General features: G+C 38.8%; 2 protein-coding genes across 4 annotated transcripts in view; both read left to right on the top strand.

Moving 5' to 3' along the window:
* LOC127637263 (synapsin-3-like) overlaps positions 1-17000 on the top strand; it is a 124920-nt gene that overhangs the window by 37966 nt on the left and 69954 nt on the right. The window lies entirely within an intron of this gene.
* Positions 125-10090, top strand: LOC127637267 (zinc finger CCCH-type antiviral protein 1-like). Of its 3 annotated transcripts, XR_007969700.1 has the most exons (7): positions 125-603; positions 1635-1770; positions 4756-5074; positions 6111-6158; positions 6989-7118; positions 9760-9904; positions 9994-10090. XR_007969700.1 is itself a non-coding variant. In XM_052118230.1 (6 exons), exons 1-6 carry the CDS (start codon positions 323-325, stop codon positions 9508-9510), a joined length of 984 nt encoding a protein of 327 aa, XP_051974190.1. In that variant the 5' UTR covers positions 125-322; the 3' UTR covers positions 9511-9543. The 3 variants fall into 3 exon arrangements, 2 of the variants coding, with proteins under 2 accessions (XP_051974190.1, XP_051974191.1); XM_052118230.1 differs by lacking the exons at positions 9760-9904; positions 9994-10090 and adding an exon at positions 9441-9543; XM_052118231.1 differs by lacking the exons at positions 6989-7118; positions 9760-9904; positions 9994-10090 and adding an exon at positions 6852-6932.

The raw sequence follows: 17000 nt of genomic DNA on the forward strand, positions 1-17000 counted from the left end.
AATAAAGATATTCGTCAGGCTGGTCCAGCTAATGCGCATGCGCGTGTTTGAGTTAACGGTTGATGTCTGTATCTAAAAGGTGATTGGCTCTTTTACCCGTAGGGCGGGACTTCCGGGACGGCCTGGCAGTGTCTATCAACACCCTTTAGCTGTGACTAAAATTGTACATCTAATAGTTCATATTTCTTAATATTTAATCAGAGGAAATATTGTTTGTAAGAGCTCCCGCTTTCCTCACAAAGTGACTGATGTTTCGATGAGAGATTCACTCGCCGAGTTCATGTAAATCGACACTGACCGATTGATTGAGAATCTGTTCATCATGGCGGAAGAAACTGTGTTGAAGATTCTGTGTGGCTGTAATGGAGCGATGGATTATGAGCGACTGCTGGATATCTCATACGGACTAACAGAAATATTCCGGGACAATTCACTGGATAAAGTCATCGAAAACAGCGAGTTATTCACTGTCATACAACACGACGACAGAAAAGAGGTTTTCGCTCAAACTCGCGTTAAGATGTGTAAAATTAGTGGGTGTAATGAGGTGTGTAACGACATACACCTGTGTAAATATCAGCTCATGAACGGAGACTGTAACAGGTACGTATATATTCAACACACACACACGATATATCTCTGGGTTTAAATAATGTGGCTCCGAAAATCTGCTTTTGTTTTGTTCCCAATCATGTCGACTGTATCTGAGAAACATTTAGTGTTGTTATGACAAAGCAATTAAAAAATAATTAATCATAGTGTCCAAAAACATCTACAAACAAATAAAAGATAATAATTGTACATAAGAACTAGCCTAATTACACATGCAAACACAACAATGACTAAAGGTTTGCATAGCATGCAGACATGATTTTAGTCATGAGATTTCACAGAATGAGTTTCATTCTGTGTCATTTGAGTCATCATTGAGTCTGTGTCGTGTATTTGGCACCATCTCCTGGTGGTCATATGTAACATTGTGCTTCATGTGGATTATCTAATGATCAATACATCTGATTATCTTGTGTGTGGACTCGATTGAAAGATAATCACAGACTCTAATTAATCATATGTGAGATTTTATGTTTCATTCATTATTTTTGAAGTTATAAGCAAAAACGCGGCATATAAGCAACACCAACATAATTGTCAAAGACATATATTTAGCTGTTACCAAGTGTGCTGCACAAGCCCTCAAAAGTGAAGCCAAAACGTCTCGATCGCCCCCCGGTGACTGGTCCTAGTATAGGTCATAAGCCCCGCCTCCCCATGTTATTCAACAGGACGTGAGACCAACTAAACAATTCAATTACACTTCACATATCTTTTTTCCAAAGATAGTTTCTGTCATTTACTGTCGTTTCTATCACGTTGATGTCATTTCAAGTGTTTGTTTTCTAAATAAGTTTGTTTTTAGTTATTTGATGCTATAAAAACGCTGCTGTGACATCATGATTGACAGCTGTGATTGACAGGTTCTCACTGAAGTAGTCACTGAAGCACCAACTGACTTTTTTTCGCGATCCTCGGAAGACTGAGGAGATTGGAGCTTTAAATTTAATATGTAAATTTCTATAATTCATTATTTCACTTATTTCAATTATTTTGTGTTGTATTTATGTGTGTTTGTAAAGGCGAGGCTGCAGTTTCGGGCATCAGCTGATGTCACAGCACAACATCAGAGTCTTGAGTGTGAGTCACATGATCCGTCTGAGCCGAGAAGAGCTGTGTGTGATATTGCTGCAGTGTGACAGCAGTTTACTGCCACCTGTGAGTACAACACACACATTCACATACATCAATATCAGCTACACAGTCTGACAGGAATATTTTATCTTCCCTTACAAAAAATGTAACATGGTATTACTGTAAAAGCATGCAATAATTCTAACCCTAAGGTGAGGAAACAGTGACCACAGTTAAGGTGTCCAAGGTGATCTAAATAAGAAATCTTTTAAACATCTAGTTTAAGCCTTAAGTGCATAACATTATTACAATCCCGTTCTTTAGAGGCCCAGCACATCTATCTATCACTAATAGAGCCACAAAAAACTCATATAGTGTCACATTTTAAAAACGTTTTTGAAACATGATCTACACATGATCTACACATACTCTACACATACTCTACACATACTCTACACATACTCTACTCATAAACTACACATACTCTACACATACTCTACTCATAAACTACACATACTCTACACATACTCTACACATACTCTACTCATAAACTACACATACTCTACTCATAAACTACACATACTCTACACATACTCTACTCATAAACTACACATACTCTACACATACTCTACACATACTCTACTCATAAACTACACATACTCTACACATACTCTACACATACTCTACTCATAAACTACACATACTCTACACATACTCTACTCATAAACTACACATACTCTACACATACTCTACTCATAAACTACACATAGTCTACACATACTCTACTCATAAACTACACATACTCTACACATGATCTACTCATAAACTACACATGATCTACACATACTCTACTCAAACTACACATAAACTACACATGATCTACACATGTTCTACACATACTCTACTCATACTCTACTCATAAACTACACATAATCTACACATGATCTACACATGATCTACTCATAAACTACACATGATCTACACATAATCTACACATAAACTACACATAATCTACACATGATGTACACATGATCTACTCATAAACTACACATGATCTACACATACTCATAAACTACACATAATCTACACATGATCTACACATGATCTACTCATAAACTACACATGATCTGCACAATCTACACATAAACTACACATGATCTACACATTATCTACACATACTCTACTCATAAACTACACATGATCTACACATGATCTACACATGATCTACTCATAAACTACACATGATCTACACAATCTACACATAATCTACACATGATCTACACATACTCTACTCATAAACTACACATGATCTACACATAATCTACTCATAAACTACACATGATCTACACATAATCTACTCATAAACTACACATGATCTACACATACTCTACTCATAAACTACACATGATCTACACATGATCTACACATGATCTACTCATAAACTACACATGATCTACACAATCTACACATAAACTACACATGATCTACACATGATCTACACATACTCTACTCATAAACTACACATGATCTACACATGATCTACACGATCTACTCATAAACTACACATGATCTACACAATCTACAAATAAACTACACATAATCTACACATACTCTACACATACTCTACTCATACTCTACTCATAAACTACACATGATCTACACATGATCTACACATGATCTACACATACTCTACTCATAAACTACACAATCTACACATGATCTACACATGATCTACTCATACTCTACACATGATCTGGTGAAGTGGTGGTGGCGTAGTGGTTAAAGCACAGGGCTGTTAATCAGAAGGTGACAGGTTCTAACCCCACAGGCACCACCATTGTGTCCTTGAGTAAGACACTTAACTCCAGGTTGCTCCGGGGGGATTGTCCCTGTAATAAGTGCTCTGTATAATACATTGGTACTCAGAAGGTTGCTGGTTTGATCCCCACAGTCACCACCATTGTGTCCTTGAGTAAGACACTTAACTCCAGGTTGCTCTGGGGGGATTGTCCCTGTAATAAGTGCTCTGTATAATACATTGGTAATCAGAAGGTTGCTGGTTTGATCCCCACAGTCACCACCATTGTGTCCTTGAGTAAGACACTTAACTCCAGGTTGCTCCGGGGGGATTGTCCCTGTAATAAGTGCTCTGTATAATACATTGGTACTCAGAAGGTTGCTGGTTTGATCCCCACAGTCACCACCATTGTGTCCTTGAGTAAGACACTTAACTCCAGGTTGCTCCGGGGGGATTGTCCCTGTAATAAGTGCTCTGTATAATACATTGGTAATCAGAAGGTTGCTGGTTTGATCCCCACAGTCACCACCATTGTGTCCTTGAGTAAGACACTTAACTCCAGGTTGCTCCGGGGGGATTGTCCCTGTAATAAGAGCACTGTAAGTCTCTTTGGATAAAAGCATCTGCCAAATGCATAAATGTAAATGTAAATGATCTACACATACTCGACACATGATCTACACATGATCTAATCACAATGTATACACAGTCTACACATGATCGACAAAAGATGACTTTAGATCTCCACTTAATGATGCCCTGGTTCTCTCTCTCTGTTTGTGTGTGTTTTATCTTCTCACCCCTTAAGTTTTTAGTGTGTGTGTGTTTGTGTGTATGTGTGTGTTTTGCACTGAGGATGTTTTAGTCTCACCCTGTAATCTCTGTCTGTATTTTCTGCATTGTGGATAATTTATTGATTGTGTTTGACAGATTAAAAAAAACGTGCTCTGTTTTTTGGTCTTTCCCGTTCATTTTCAATGTTCGTTCATTATAACTAAAGGAAAAAAAATTATTAAATGAGGTAAATGTATTTCGGTCAAAAATGACCTAATAACAGACTTATTTATTTTACTGTCATTTACAGCCTATGACATATTTATGTATTTGGAGTTCTAGTACTAGTCTAGTATTTAAAGCTGAACGAGTGATCGATTAATCCATGATGTCTTACACCGTTTGAAGGAGCTCATTAACAATATCTGGAGCAACTATGGTGATTTTATAAATAAGTGTTCGCTCAAGTGTTGCCCTGTTTCTCTGTCCAATCGCAGGTGTGTGTATCATACAATAAAGGCCGCGGGCCGTTCGGAAGCTGTCCTGAGAAAGAGACCTGCACGCGACTGCACATGTGCATGAGCTTCATCAGAGGATGCTGCGATGACACGGACTGCATCAGGTCACATGATTTCCATGAGCCTCATCCAATCGGAGTCCTGAGACGCAGAGGAGTGTCCAGTCACCTGATGAGTTTGATTCCGTTTATCTACCGCAACATTGTCAACCTGAAGAGTCACAGAAACCCCAAAAACACTCAACCTGCCCTCAACAACAGAGAGAACACACAGTGTGAGTCACCACAGACACATGCAGGTAATCAACGCTTTGTATGCTGTCAGTATTTCAGTTTTATTTGTGTAGCGTTTTCTACGATGCATATTGTTCCAAAGCAGCTTTTGAGAAAATAGTAAAAAATAAAAAATAGAACAATTCTTGGGAAAAGCGGTTGCCAATTTGTGCGTTACGATCAGTAAAAACATCAATCTGATGAAATATTCATGTGTCATATGTTGTTGGAAAGATCTTAAAGAGTAAAATACAAACAGATTATTTGTTTTACTCACAGATACAAATATAGCGAGTAACAGCTAAATATATGTCTTTGACTATTATGTTGGCGTTGCTTATATGTCACGTTTTTGCTTATAACTTCACAAAACATAAACATAACATATAATCTCACATATGATTAATTAGAGTCTGTGATTATCTTTCAATCGAGTCCACACACAAGATAATCAGATGTATAGATCATTAGATAATCCACATGAAGCACAATGTTACATATGACCACCAGGAGATGGCGCCAAATACACGACACAGACTCAATGATGACTCAAATGACACAGAATGAAACTCATCCTGTGAAATCTCATGACTAAAATCATGTGTGCATGCTATGCAAACCTTTAGTCATTGTTGTGTTTGCATGTGTAATTAGTTCTTATGTACAATTATTATCTTTTATTTGTTTGGAGATGTTTTTGGACACTATGATACATTATATTTGTAATGTTGCAACATTTGATCGCTTTGTCGTATCAACACAAAATTGTTTCTCACATACAGTCGTCATGATTGGGTTTTTTCCAGAGCCACCTTATTTACACCCAGAGATATATAATATATAAATATATAAAGAGGTACAATTTTTGGTTAAATATTTTGTTGTGAGTTTCTTAGTCTGAGAGTGTCAGAATGTCTCATAATCACTCGATCCTCCATGTTTTTGTCGAGTTGTATACCTTTAATTTTGGGTTTACCAGTGAAACAAGAAGTCTTTAAAAACACCTTCAGAGCTGAAAGGGTTCAACTAAGAATTCTGTTGTTGTTGTTGTTTTTTTCTTAGAAGAAAACAAGATCTGCCTTTCCTTTCTCAAAGGTTACTGCAAAAGAGGTACGTTTGCTGTATAATTCATGAAATAATGACTCGTTTATAATAACAGATGGATTAATAGTTAATTTTAGCTTGTTATAAAATATACCGTGCACACTCATTTTTCTGTACTGGACCAACAGGTTATATGTGCGTGTAAAATAATGCACGTGGGAAGGGCAGAATTCCTACATATTTAAAATGTCAAAAATATCCTGCATACAAATACCAGCCAAGTCTAGTAATAATCAGGCAATGTTGCACCTCTAAATTCTAATTGGATGAGCTGCGTTTTGAAGCTGTTGTTAGATGCTAATAATCACATCTGTAGTCGTTATTACGTTGCTTGGCAACAGTAAACAGCTTATATTTAGTAATTTAAAGGGACAGTTCACCCAAAAATAAAAATCTTTCATCATTTACTCACCCTCATGCCATCCCAGATGTGTAAGACTTTCTTGTGTTTGATTTTTAGTAGAATGTTTCAACTCTGTAGGTCCATAAAATGCAAGTGAATGGTGACCAGAACTTTAAAGCTCCAAAAAGCACATAAATGCATTATAAAAGTAATACCATACCATACTACTCCGGTGGTTTAATCCATGTCTTCAGAAGTGATATGATAGGTTTGAGTGAAAAACAGATCAATATTTAAGTCCTTTTTTTTAACAATAAATCTCCACTTTCACTTTCACATTCTCTTGTATTTGGCAGTTCACATTCTTTGTGCATATCACCACCAACTGGGTGGATCTCTCCTATGGGTGGACCGATCATATCACTTCTGAAGACATGGATTAAACCACTGGAGTGTGTGTTTCTAAAGCATAACATCTCATGATTATTTACAGCACATGAATGCCCCAGAATTCACTGTAAAATGCCCTATAAGTGGCAGGTGAAGGTGTGTGGCGCCTGGACTGACTTACCCAATAATGAACACATCGAGAGAGAGTACTGTGATCCATCAAACACAAACGGGTGAGTTCATATGGAAACATACACTGGTACACATGTACAGTGGCAAGAAAAAGTATGTGAACCCTTTTGAATTACCTGCATTTATGTATAAATATGTCTTATAATCAGGTTTGATCACTGTCAAACACAATCAGTTTCACTAATAACACACAAATTATTTTATTGGTCTTGTAAATATTGAATACATCATTCAAACATTCACAGTGTAGTTTGGAAAAAGTTTGTGAACACTAATGACATCATCAAAAGCTAATTAGATTCAGGAGTTGGCAAACCTGGCATTCAACTGATGAAGCGAGATCGGAGGTGTGGGTTAGAGCTACTTTGACTTATAAAAAGCACTCAAACATTTTGAGTTTGCTAATCACAAGAAGCATCTGCTGACGTGGACCAAGAGATCTCAGAAGACCTACGATCAAGAATTGTTGCTTTGCATAAAGCGGGAAAGGGTTACAAAGTCTGGAAGAGTTCAGATATTCATCCATCCACAGTTAGACAAACTGTCTATAAATGGAGATGATTTAGTACTATAGGTACTCTCACTAGAAGTGGCCGTTAGATATTCATCCATCCACAGTTAGACAAACTGTCTATAAATGGAGATGATTTAGTACTATAGGTACTCTCACTAGAAGTGGCCGTTAGATGTTCATCTGTCCACAGTGAGACAAACTGTCTATAAATGGAGATGATTTAGTACTATAGGTACTCTCACTAGAAGTGGCCGTTAGATATTCATCTGTCCACAGTGAGACAAACTGTCTATAAATGGAGGTGATTTATTACTATAGGTACTCTCACTAGAAGTGGCCGTTAGATATTCATCTGCCCACAGTTAGACAAACTGTCTATAAATGGAGATGATTTAGTACTATAGCTACTCTCTCTAGAAGTGGCCGTTAGATATTCATCTGTCCACAGTTAGACAAACTGTCTATAAATGGAGATGATTTAGTACTATAGGTACTCTCACTAGAAGTGGCCGTTAGATATTCATCTGTCCACAGTTAGACAAACTGTCTATAAATGGAGGTGATTTAGTACTATAGGTACTCTCTCTAGAAGTGGCCGTTAGATATTCATCTGTCCACAGTGAGACAAACTGTCTATAAATGGAGGTGATTTATTACTATAGGTACTCTCACTAGAAGTGGCCGTTAGATATTCATCTGTCCACAGTTAGACAAACTGTCTATAAATGGAGATGATTTAGTACTATAGGTACTCTCACTAGAAGTGGCCATTAGATATTCATCTGTCCACAGTGAGACAAACTGTCTATAAATGGAGGTGATTTATTACTATAGGTACTCTCACTAGAAGTGGCCGTTAGATATTCATCTGTCCACAGTTAGACAAACTGTCTATAAATGGAGATGATTTAGTACTATAGGTACTCTCACTAGAAGTGGCCGTTAGATATTCATCTGCCCACAGTTAGACAAACTGTCTATAAATGGAGATGATTTAGTACTATAGGTACTCTCACTAGAAGTGGCCATTAGATATTCATCTGTCCACAGTGAGACAAACTGTCTATAAATGGAGGTGATTTATTACTATAGGTACTCTCACTAGAAGTGGCCGTTAGATATTCATCTGTCCACAGTTAGACAAACTGTCTATAAATGGAGATGATTTAGTACTATAGGTACTCTCACTAGAAGTGGCCGTTAGATATTCATCTGCCCACAGTTAGACAAACTGTCTATAAATGGAGATGATTTAGTACTATAGGTACTCTCACTAGAAGTGGCCGTTAGATATTCATCTGCCCACAGTTAGACAAACTGTCTATAAATGGAGATGATTTAGTACTATAGGTACTCTCTGTAAAAGTGGCCGTTAGGACAATGACCCTAAACATCAAAGTAAATCCATTACAGAATGACTTCAAAAAAAGAAGTCCAGACCATAACCCAATAGAGATGCTGTGAAATGACCTCAGGAGAGACATGTATAAGAATATATCTGAGCTGAAGCAGTTCTGTAAGGAAGAATGATCCAAAATTTCTTCTGAACGTTGTCCAGGTCTAATCCGCATCTACCGGAACTGCTTGATGGTTCACTTACTTTTTCCACTGCACTGTGAATGTGTAATGGGATGTGTTTGATAAAGACATGAAATATTATAATTGTTTGTGTGTTGTTATCTTATGCACATTGTGTTTGCCTACACTTCTGACTTTGATGATGATGAGATCACATTTTATGAGCAATTAATGCAGAAACCAGCTGATTCCAAAGGGTTCACATACTTTTTCTTGCGACTGTATTGGTGTGTTTGCCCAGAGTCACATGTATGCTCTTTTATTCTGACAGTTCAGGGAATGAGCCCATTTGCTTTGAGGAAATGATTTTGGGTCTTGATAAGGTCAGTGCTCTCTACTGATCCCTCGGTGCTCTGGCCCAATTTCATCCTCACCACCAGCTGGGTCTGGTACTGGAAAGGCGAGTATAATCACTGGGTCCAGTATGCATCAATAGTATGTTTGAAAAGGAGTGCATTTGTCTGTTATTGTGGTGCAAGTTAAATGAACAAATATAGACATTGCTCAGTCAAATCAAGTCCAACTTACAGTTTCACTGTGCTAACGAGAGTAAACATGATTAATTTGTTATTGCTTTGGGAATCTTATAGAAAGAAATGCACAGATTGTCTTCAGTCGGCAGTCACGATCTGGAGAAGAAATATCAGGAGTATTTACTAAAAAATGACTCTTCAAATCAGGATGCTGTTGTCAAATTCAGAGCGGGCAGCCGTTACTATGAGCTCAATTTCAAAGGTTGGTTATGTGCTAATGTTCGATGACTATTTCAGTAAATGTTCATCATGTTGTTGTTTTATAAATGCTCACAGCAATCTTGTTCACAGATATGAAACAGAGGAATGAAGTGAGCGGGACGGAGAGACCTGTCAGACGACGACCCGTGTTTGTGTCTTCAGTCAACGTTAAGATTCCCAGAAACAGGTCAACAAAAACAGATTTAAAAATAGAGTTCACCTTGCTGTTGTTTTGTGGTATTTTGTCAGATTTGTTTGTCTCTGATTGTAGTGAGAAGCACGCCAATGCCAGGCTTCACTTCTCTAAAGGTGTTCCTAGATATTGGGAGCAAACAGCGATTCGTGACTCTGGATTTGAGGTGAACGTGTTATCTTGTTTGTTTTCATTGTCACATTTACATTACACGATCATTTTCTCATCCGTCGTTCTCTGTTGTGTGTTTGCAGAGAGTTCGTCTCTCGCCGTCTAACAGAGATTACAAGAGAGTTCAGGATCTCTTTCATGAATCTCCGGGAAGTTTCACTATCAGACAGATTGAGCGTGTGCAAAACAGGGAACTCTGGGAAAACTTTATGATGTGGGTATCAGTTCAGAAGAGTTAACAATGAAAACTAGAAAATTAAACTTCTTAAAGACAAACTTTGATATTGACTTGAAAAAGCCTGAAAATTTACAACAGTTTTATATGAGTTTTAGCCTGTGTAAAGTTTAAAAAGACAGACAGATAGATAGACAGGATGATAGACAGACAGACAAAAGATAGACAGACAGATAGAGATGGACAGACAATAGACAGACAGACAAAAGATAGACAGACAGATAGACAGATGATAGATAGACAGACTGACAGGATGATAGACAGACAGATAGATGGACAGGCAGACAGATGATAGACAGACAGACAGATAGATAGACAGGATGATAGACAGACAGACAAAAGATAGACAGACAGATAGAGATGGACAGACAATAGACAGACAGACAAAAGATAGACAGACAGATAGACAGATGATAGATAGACAGATTGACAGGATGATAGACGGACAGATAGATGGACAGGCAGATAGATGGACAGGCAGACAGATGATAGACAGACAGATGATAGACAGACAGATAGATAGATAGACAGATAGATAGATAGACAGACAGACAGACAGACAGATAGATAGATAGACAGATAGATAGATGGACAGGATGATAGAAAGACAGATGGACAGACAGATGATAGATAGACAGGATGATAGACAGACAGATAGAGATGGACAGACGATAGACAGACAGACAAAAGATAGACAGACAGATATAGACAGATGATAGATAGACAGATAGATAGACAGATGATAGACAGACAGATAGATGGACAGGCAGACAGATGATAGACAGACAGACAGATAGATAGATAGACAGGATGATAGACAGACAGACAGACAGATGATAGATAGACAGACAGACAGATAGATAGATAGACAGGATGATAGACAGATAGGCAGACAGACAGATAGATAGACAGACAGATGATAGATAGATAGACAGACAGATAGATAGATAGACAGACAGATGATAGATAGACAGACAGACAGACAGATAGATAGATAGACAGGATGATAGACAGATAGGCAGACAGACAGATAGACAGACAGACAGATAGATAGATAGACAGGATGATAGACAGATAGGCAGACAGACAGATAGATAGACAGACAGATGATAGATAGATAGACAGACAGACAGCTAGACAGACAGACAGACAGATAGATAGAAGATACATAGACAGACAGTAGACAGACAGACAGACAGACAGACAGAAGATAATCATTATAAAAACTCTTGTTCCAACTGCGATCAAAATTTTAAATAGAGATTTTTTTTAATTGATGTAGTATGCTGCTAGTTTTTTTTTTTTATTTATTTATCTATTTATTATTATTATTTTTTTTTTATATATATATAATTCATTGAAATGTGTTAATGCTTATTATTGCATGTTGTTGTATGCATTGTGTTGTGTGTGATTGATGTTGTGCACTGGCCGTGTCATGCGGTCCAAGACAAATTTCCCAGGAATGGGACAATAAAGTATAATAATAATAATAATAATAATAATAATAATAATAATAATAATAATAATAATAAATAAGATAGATAGATATACAGATAGATGGACAGACAGACAGACAGATAGATAGATAGAAAAGACTGTTAGATGGACGGACAGACAGACAGACTGATAGATAGACAGACAGATTGATAGACAGATAGATAGATAGATGGATATGGATTAATCACAAATCTTTAATTGCAACTTTTACTGTATCACAGAATGTTTTTAATTGTTTCTCCTCAGGAAAAAAGAAGAAATGAGAAAAGCGAACAATGAGAGGTTTGGTGAGCGTCTTTTATTCCACAGCAGCAGCTCGTCCCTCGTTGATGCTGTATGTCACAGTAATGTGGACTTTGACGTGTCTAATGCAGCGGTATATGGACACGGTATGCTTATAATACAGTCATAGAAACTCAAATGACTTTCTTCTGTGGAAAACAAACAGCATTTAATCTCTTTGTCCTTTATGATGCTTGACAGGGATTTATTTCTCAAAGTGCTCTCCGTATTCCAATGATGTCACCGACGGGTGCGGAGTGAGGATGATGTTTGTGTGCAGGGTGTTGCTGGGATGCTACACCAGAGGCAAACTCTTCCATTGTCCTCCAGCCAAAGATGCCAAAGGAAATCTGTACGACAGTTGTGTGAACGATACACGTAATCCCTCCATTTTTGTGGTGTTTGACAAGTCACAGGTTTACCCAGAGTTCCTCGTTACTTATGAGGAGAAAAACGTGTTTGAAGCAGCGCGCCTGTTGTTCAGTCCAGTCCTGACGCTCGTGTCGCATCCGTCACGACGAGTCTCGCTCGGATGACTGTAAAGGAAACTATCCAGGAAAGCTCGGTGATGGCAGGTTCTGAACACACTGCATCCTTTTCTAGTTCCATCACAGATAAAACGCCTCTCATTACTGTCTTGAGTTCAACATCAGATGCATCTCCTCCCTCACATGCTCCAAAGAGTCTCAGTCAGGCTGTGATGACTCAGAAGAGCGATGAGAGTCATGTTATGAAACCACTTCAGTTCAGTGTCCAGCCCTCTGGACCACTGCATGATGGTAGGGTCTTGAATCTTTCCGAGTCCCCTGATGTCCAGCAGATCTCATCCGAGACGGCAAACATCTCGAACACTGGGACTGTCCAGAATGTCACTCAGACTTGTAGCGCTTTGGAGTTGGGAAGCGAGTCCTTGGACGCTCTGAATACTGTGGTGAAATACTCAACTAAGACTGAAAACTTGGACATGTCGTCCTCTCCGGTCCCGTCTCCTCCCGTTGAGTTGAAGAGATCCTCAGCGTCTCACCAAGCGCTCATCTCAGCCGCTCAGAGTTCAACCGTTTCCTCTCCTCAAACTGTCCGTCCGCATTATCAACCAGAAATGTCCTCAAACAGAGACGGTTACGTAGGGAACAGCCCACGCAGTGCCCCCAAAACCCCTACACAGAAGAAACCCTGTGTTATTCAGTGATGTAGACGACCGTTGTGGACATCACATCACGAGTGTTAGAAGAACAAACAATAAAACATACATAACAAAACATACCCTCACATTCTCAAACAACATCATAGGCTATAGAGAACAAATTTGTCTTCAAACTTGATTTAAATATAAGACTTGGCCAATGAGGAAGAAGACCTAACGACAAATGGGAGTGCATTACACAACCCGCGGGCACGCCACTACAAACACCCGATCACCTTTAGTTTTCAGACGGGAATGAGGAACAGAGAGGAGTAACTGATTTGACCCTGATCGTCTGTGTTCCGCCATGCTTTCGTCCTTAAATAACGTATACTGTGTGAGTAAGGGCAGCTGGTGGACTTTCTGGTGCCCCCCTAGAGAGCTGGTGCCCTATGCAGACTGCGTCGTATGTGTGTATGGAGCGGCGGTACTGGGTAAAATTGTGTGTCATCAGCATAACAATGATAGGCTACACTGTACTTCTGAAAGATAGAGCTTAAAGGAAGCATATAAAGAAAAAAAGCAGAGGACCCAACACGGAGCCTTATGGGACGCCACATGTGAGCAGAGTTGAGGATGAGTAATTATTAATACTGATAGAAAGTTGTGGCAGGGCGGAGGGCGGGGTCGTGATCCTACACACCCGGTCCTGTATTAGGCTAATCAAGCCTCCCGAGAGGGATAAAGGTCGACTGCAGGGGATCGTGCGGGAGAGAGAGATCGTTTACGGACATGTCCGTCATGTGTGTGTGTTTATGTTTGTGGTTCTGGTTTTCATTAAATTATGATTTATATTGACAAACCGGTTCTCGCCGCCTCCTTGCCCATCTAACCCCTTTACACTGGTGCCGAAATCCGGGAAGGAGGAGGGATGTGCCGTAGTAGAGTTCTCGCCACTACCGTCCACCCCAACGGAGCAGCCACGGCCGTCTGCCGGGGCACGAGGAGCCCAGCTGCCTGGAGCGGTCAGCGTCCATCGTCCTCTTCCAGGCGGCTGGGCTCCTCATGCCCCGGCAGACGGCCACGGAAACCAGGTTAATGCCAATCCCTGGATGTCAACCACCTTCTCAAGACGATGTAAAAGAATGGCGGGATCGATCTCTAGGTCTAGAAGGATTCAAAAGGCCCCGTTGCCAGAATCCAGGGAGACTAAAATGTCATTGGTCACCTTTAATAGTGCCGTCTCAGTACTATGCAGTGCCCTAAAGCCTGAGTGAAATGTGTCAGATATGTTGAAGGTGGTCAGATAAGAATAGAGCTGCGAATAAAACACAGTTTCCAAGATTTGGACAGAAAAGCCATTTTGAAACAGGCTTGTAGTTCTTCAAATCTGTAGTCAAGATGAGGTTTTTTCAGCATGTTTAAAGCTGGCAGGGACCTCTCCCTTTCTCCAAGAACTGGTGATTATGCCCAACATAATGGGGGCAACGGAGTTAAAAACATCTTGATGGTTTGACATCGTTGGGACAATTAGCAGGTTTCATTATCGATATTATATCAGAGCAAATGAGACGGGGTCAAAGTGAATCATATCTGGCCAAAGATGTTTGTTCTAATGTCCTGAATTTGGTCAATAAATAATTCAAGACACTTTTCCCACATCTCAGGGGTTTTATCTGGATAGCCCACAGGGGAAGGGTTCAAAACTGAATCAATTGTGTTCAAAATGATCTTAGGCTATGGGCATTTTTAGCCATTTTTTCCAGAGAAGTAATTGGATTTAGCGGTCTTGACAGAGACTTGATACTGCTTTAAGAAATCACAAAACAAGTTTATCCTTCTTCCACTTACGCTCTGCTTTCCTACACCGAGCGAGTACGCTCATTAAGACAAGGCTGAATATGCAGTGTGTGAAAATTGTTCAATAAATCTTTTATCAGTTCTGCAAATGTTTATTTGTGTCCATTTGAGAAAGAAACTTCTTAGAAGTCATTGAGAAGCTACATGTTGACCGTATTCTTCAGATCTCTTCTGTTGTGCATCATGTGATCAACATTTGACACAGATCGTCTCTTGGCTGATTTGTGTGGTCTATTTTTGTGTAAATGGGTCATTCTGTGTCAAATCAATCGGCGGTCCCCAGCTCAAACTTTTGATTTTGCTCATTTTTTTCTGGTGAAAGAAAGACATAATTGAAGATGAAAAGAAAAATATACTGAGTGATCCATTATTTAGTAGTTGGGTCAAAATGGCAGTTGATTTATAGTAAAATCACAGATCTAAAAAACCCCCTTAGAAAGGTGTCAGCATCATGATTGTATTTATACACAGAGATTGATAAATCTATTACTAAAATCAGTTGACTTCAGCACCTTTTGTTGCTTTATATCCCAATGGTGAGAGTCCAAATATGGGAAAAAGCACTTTTTTTGTGTTGTTTTTGCAAAGTTGGCGTGCCTGTAACTCCAGAAGTGTTCAAGATATCTTAAAATCCTTTTAGATTCTGCTTCTGAACAAATGTTTCTTTCTGTATGTCCATTTTTAAGGCCCTGTATGATTCAGTCCCAGAGATATGGGGCTCTCAATGTGGCTCCATGTGCAAACGGTTGAATTTTATGCATTTTCAATGGTCAAAAACCAAATGTGGGACACTTTGTTTAAAGCTGATACTTATTGTCTTTAAAGAGGAATATCTGAAGAACAAATAATGTTGAAACTAGAAATGTACCTTCATTTTTTCAACTATTTTTGGCACTCCGACATTGTTAAAATTGGTGGGATCTGTGCAATTGTTTTGATAGCGGGAAACGAGATACAGTTCTAGTTTCAACATTATTTGTTCTTCAGATATTCCTCTTTAAATACAATAAGTATCAGCTTTAAACGAAGTGTCCCACATTTGGTTTTTGACCCCTGAAAATGTGTAAAATTCAACCGTTTGCACATGGAGCCACATTGAGAGCCCCATATCTCTGGGACTGAATCATACAGGGCCTTAAAAATGGACATACAGAAAGAAACATTTGTTCAGAAGCAGAATCTAAAAGGATTTTAAGATATCTTGAACACTTCTGGAGTTACAGGCACGCCAACTTTGCAAAAACAACACAAAAAAAGTGCTTTTTCCCATATTTGGACTCTCACCATTGGGATATAAAGCAACAAAAGGTGCTGAAGTCAACTGATTTTAGTAATAGATTTATCAATCTCTGTGTATAAATACAATCATGATGCTGACACCTTTCTAAGGGGGTTTTTTAGATCTGTGATTTTACTATAAATCAACTGCCATTTTGACCCAACTACTAAATAATGGATCAGTCTGTAAATATTCATCCATGACATTTTTAACTTTCTTAATTTGTGGATTTTTTTTCACAAGGGGAAAAAAAAAGATAAAACTGTAAATGTTGAGCTGGGGACCTCCGGTGGAGATGACACAGAATGACTCCAATGTGTTTTTGCATTGCTGTTTGAATCAGTAGGGAATATAATTTCACAGATTGATCCCTCATCATGTGACATCTGAGGTGTATTTGAGTGATATTGCAGCTATATCTACTCTAATAGAGCGGATCACAAAAATATGAAGG

This window comes from Xyrauchen texanus, chromosome 45 (genome assembly GCF_025860055.1).
Source record: "Xyrauchen texanus isolate HMW12.3.18 chromosome 45, RBS_HiC_50CHRs, whole genome shotgun sequence".
Taxonomy (NCBI): domain Eukaryota; kingdom Metazoa; phylum Chordata; class Actinopteri; order Cypriniformes; family Catostomidae; genus Xyrauchen; species Xyrauchen texanus.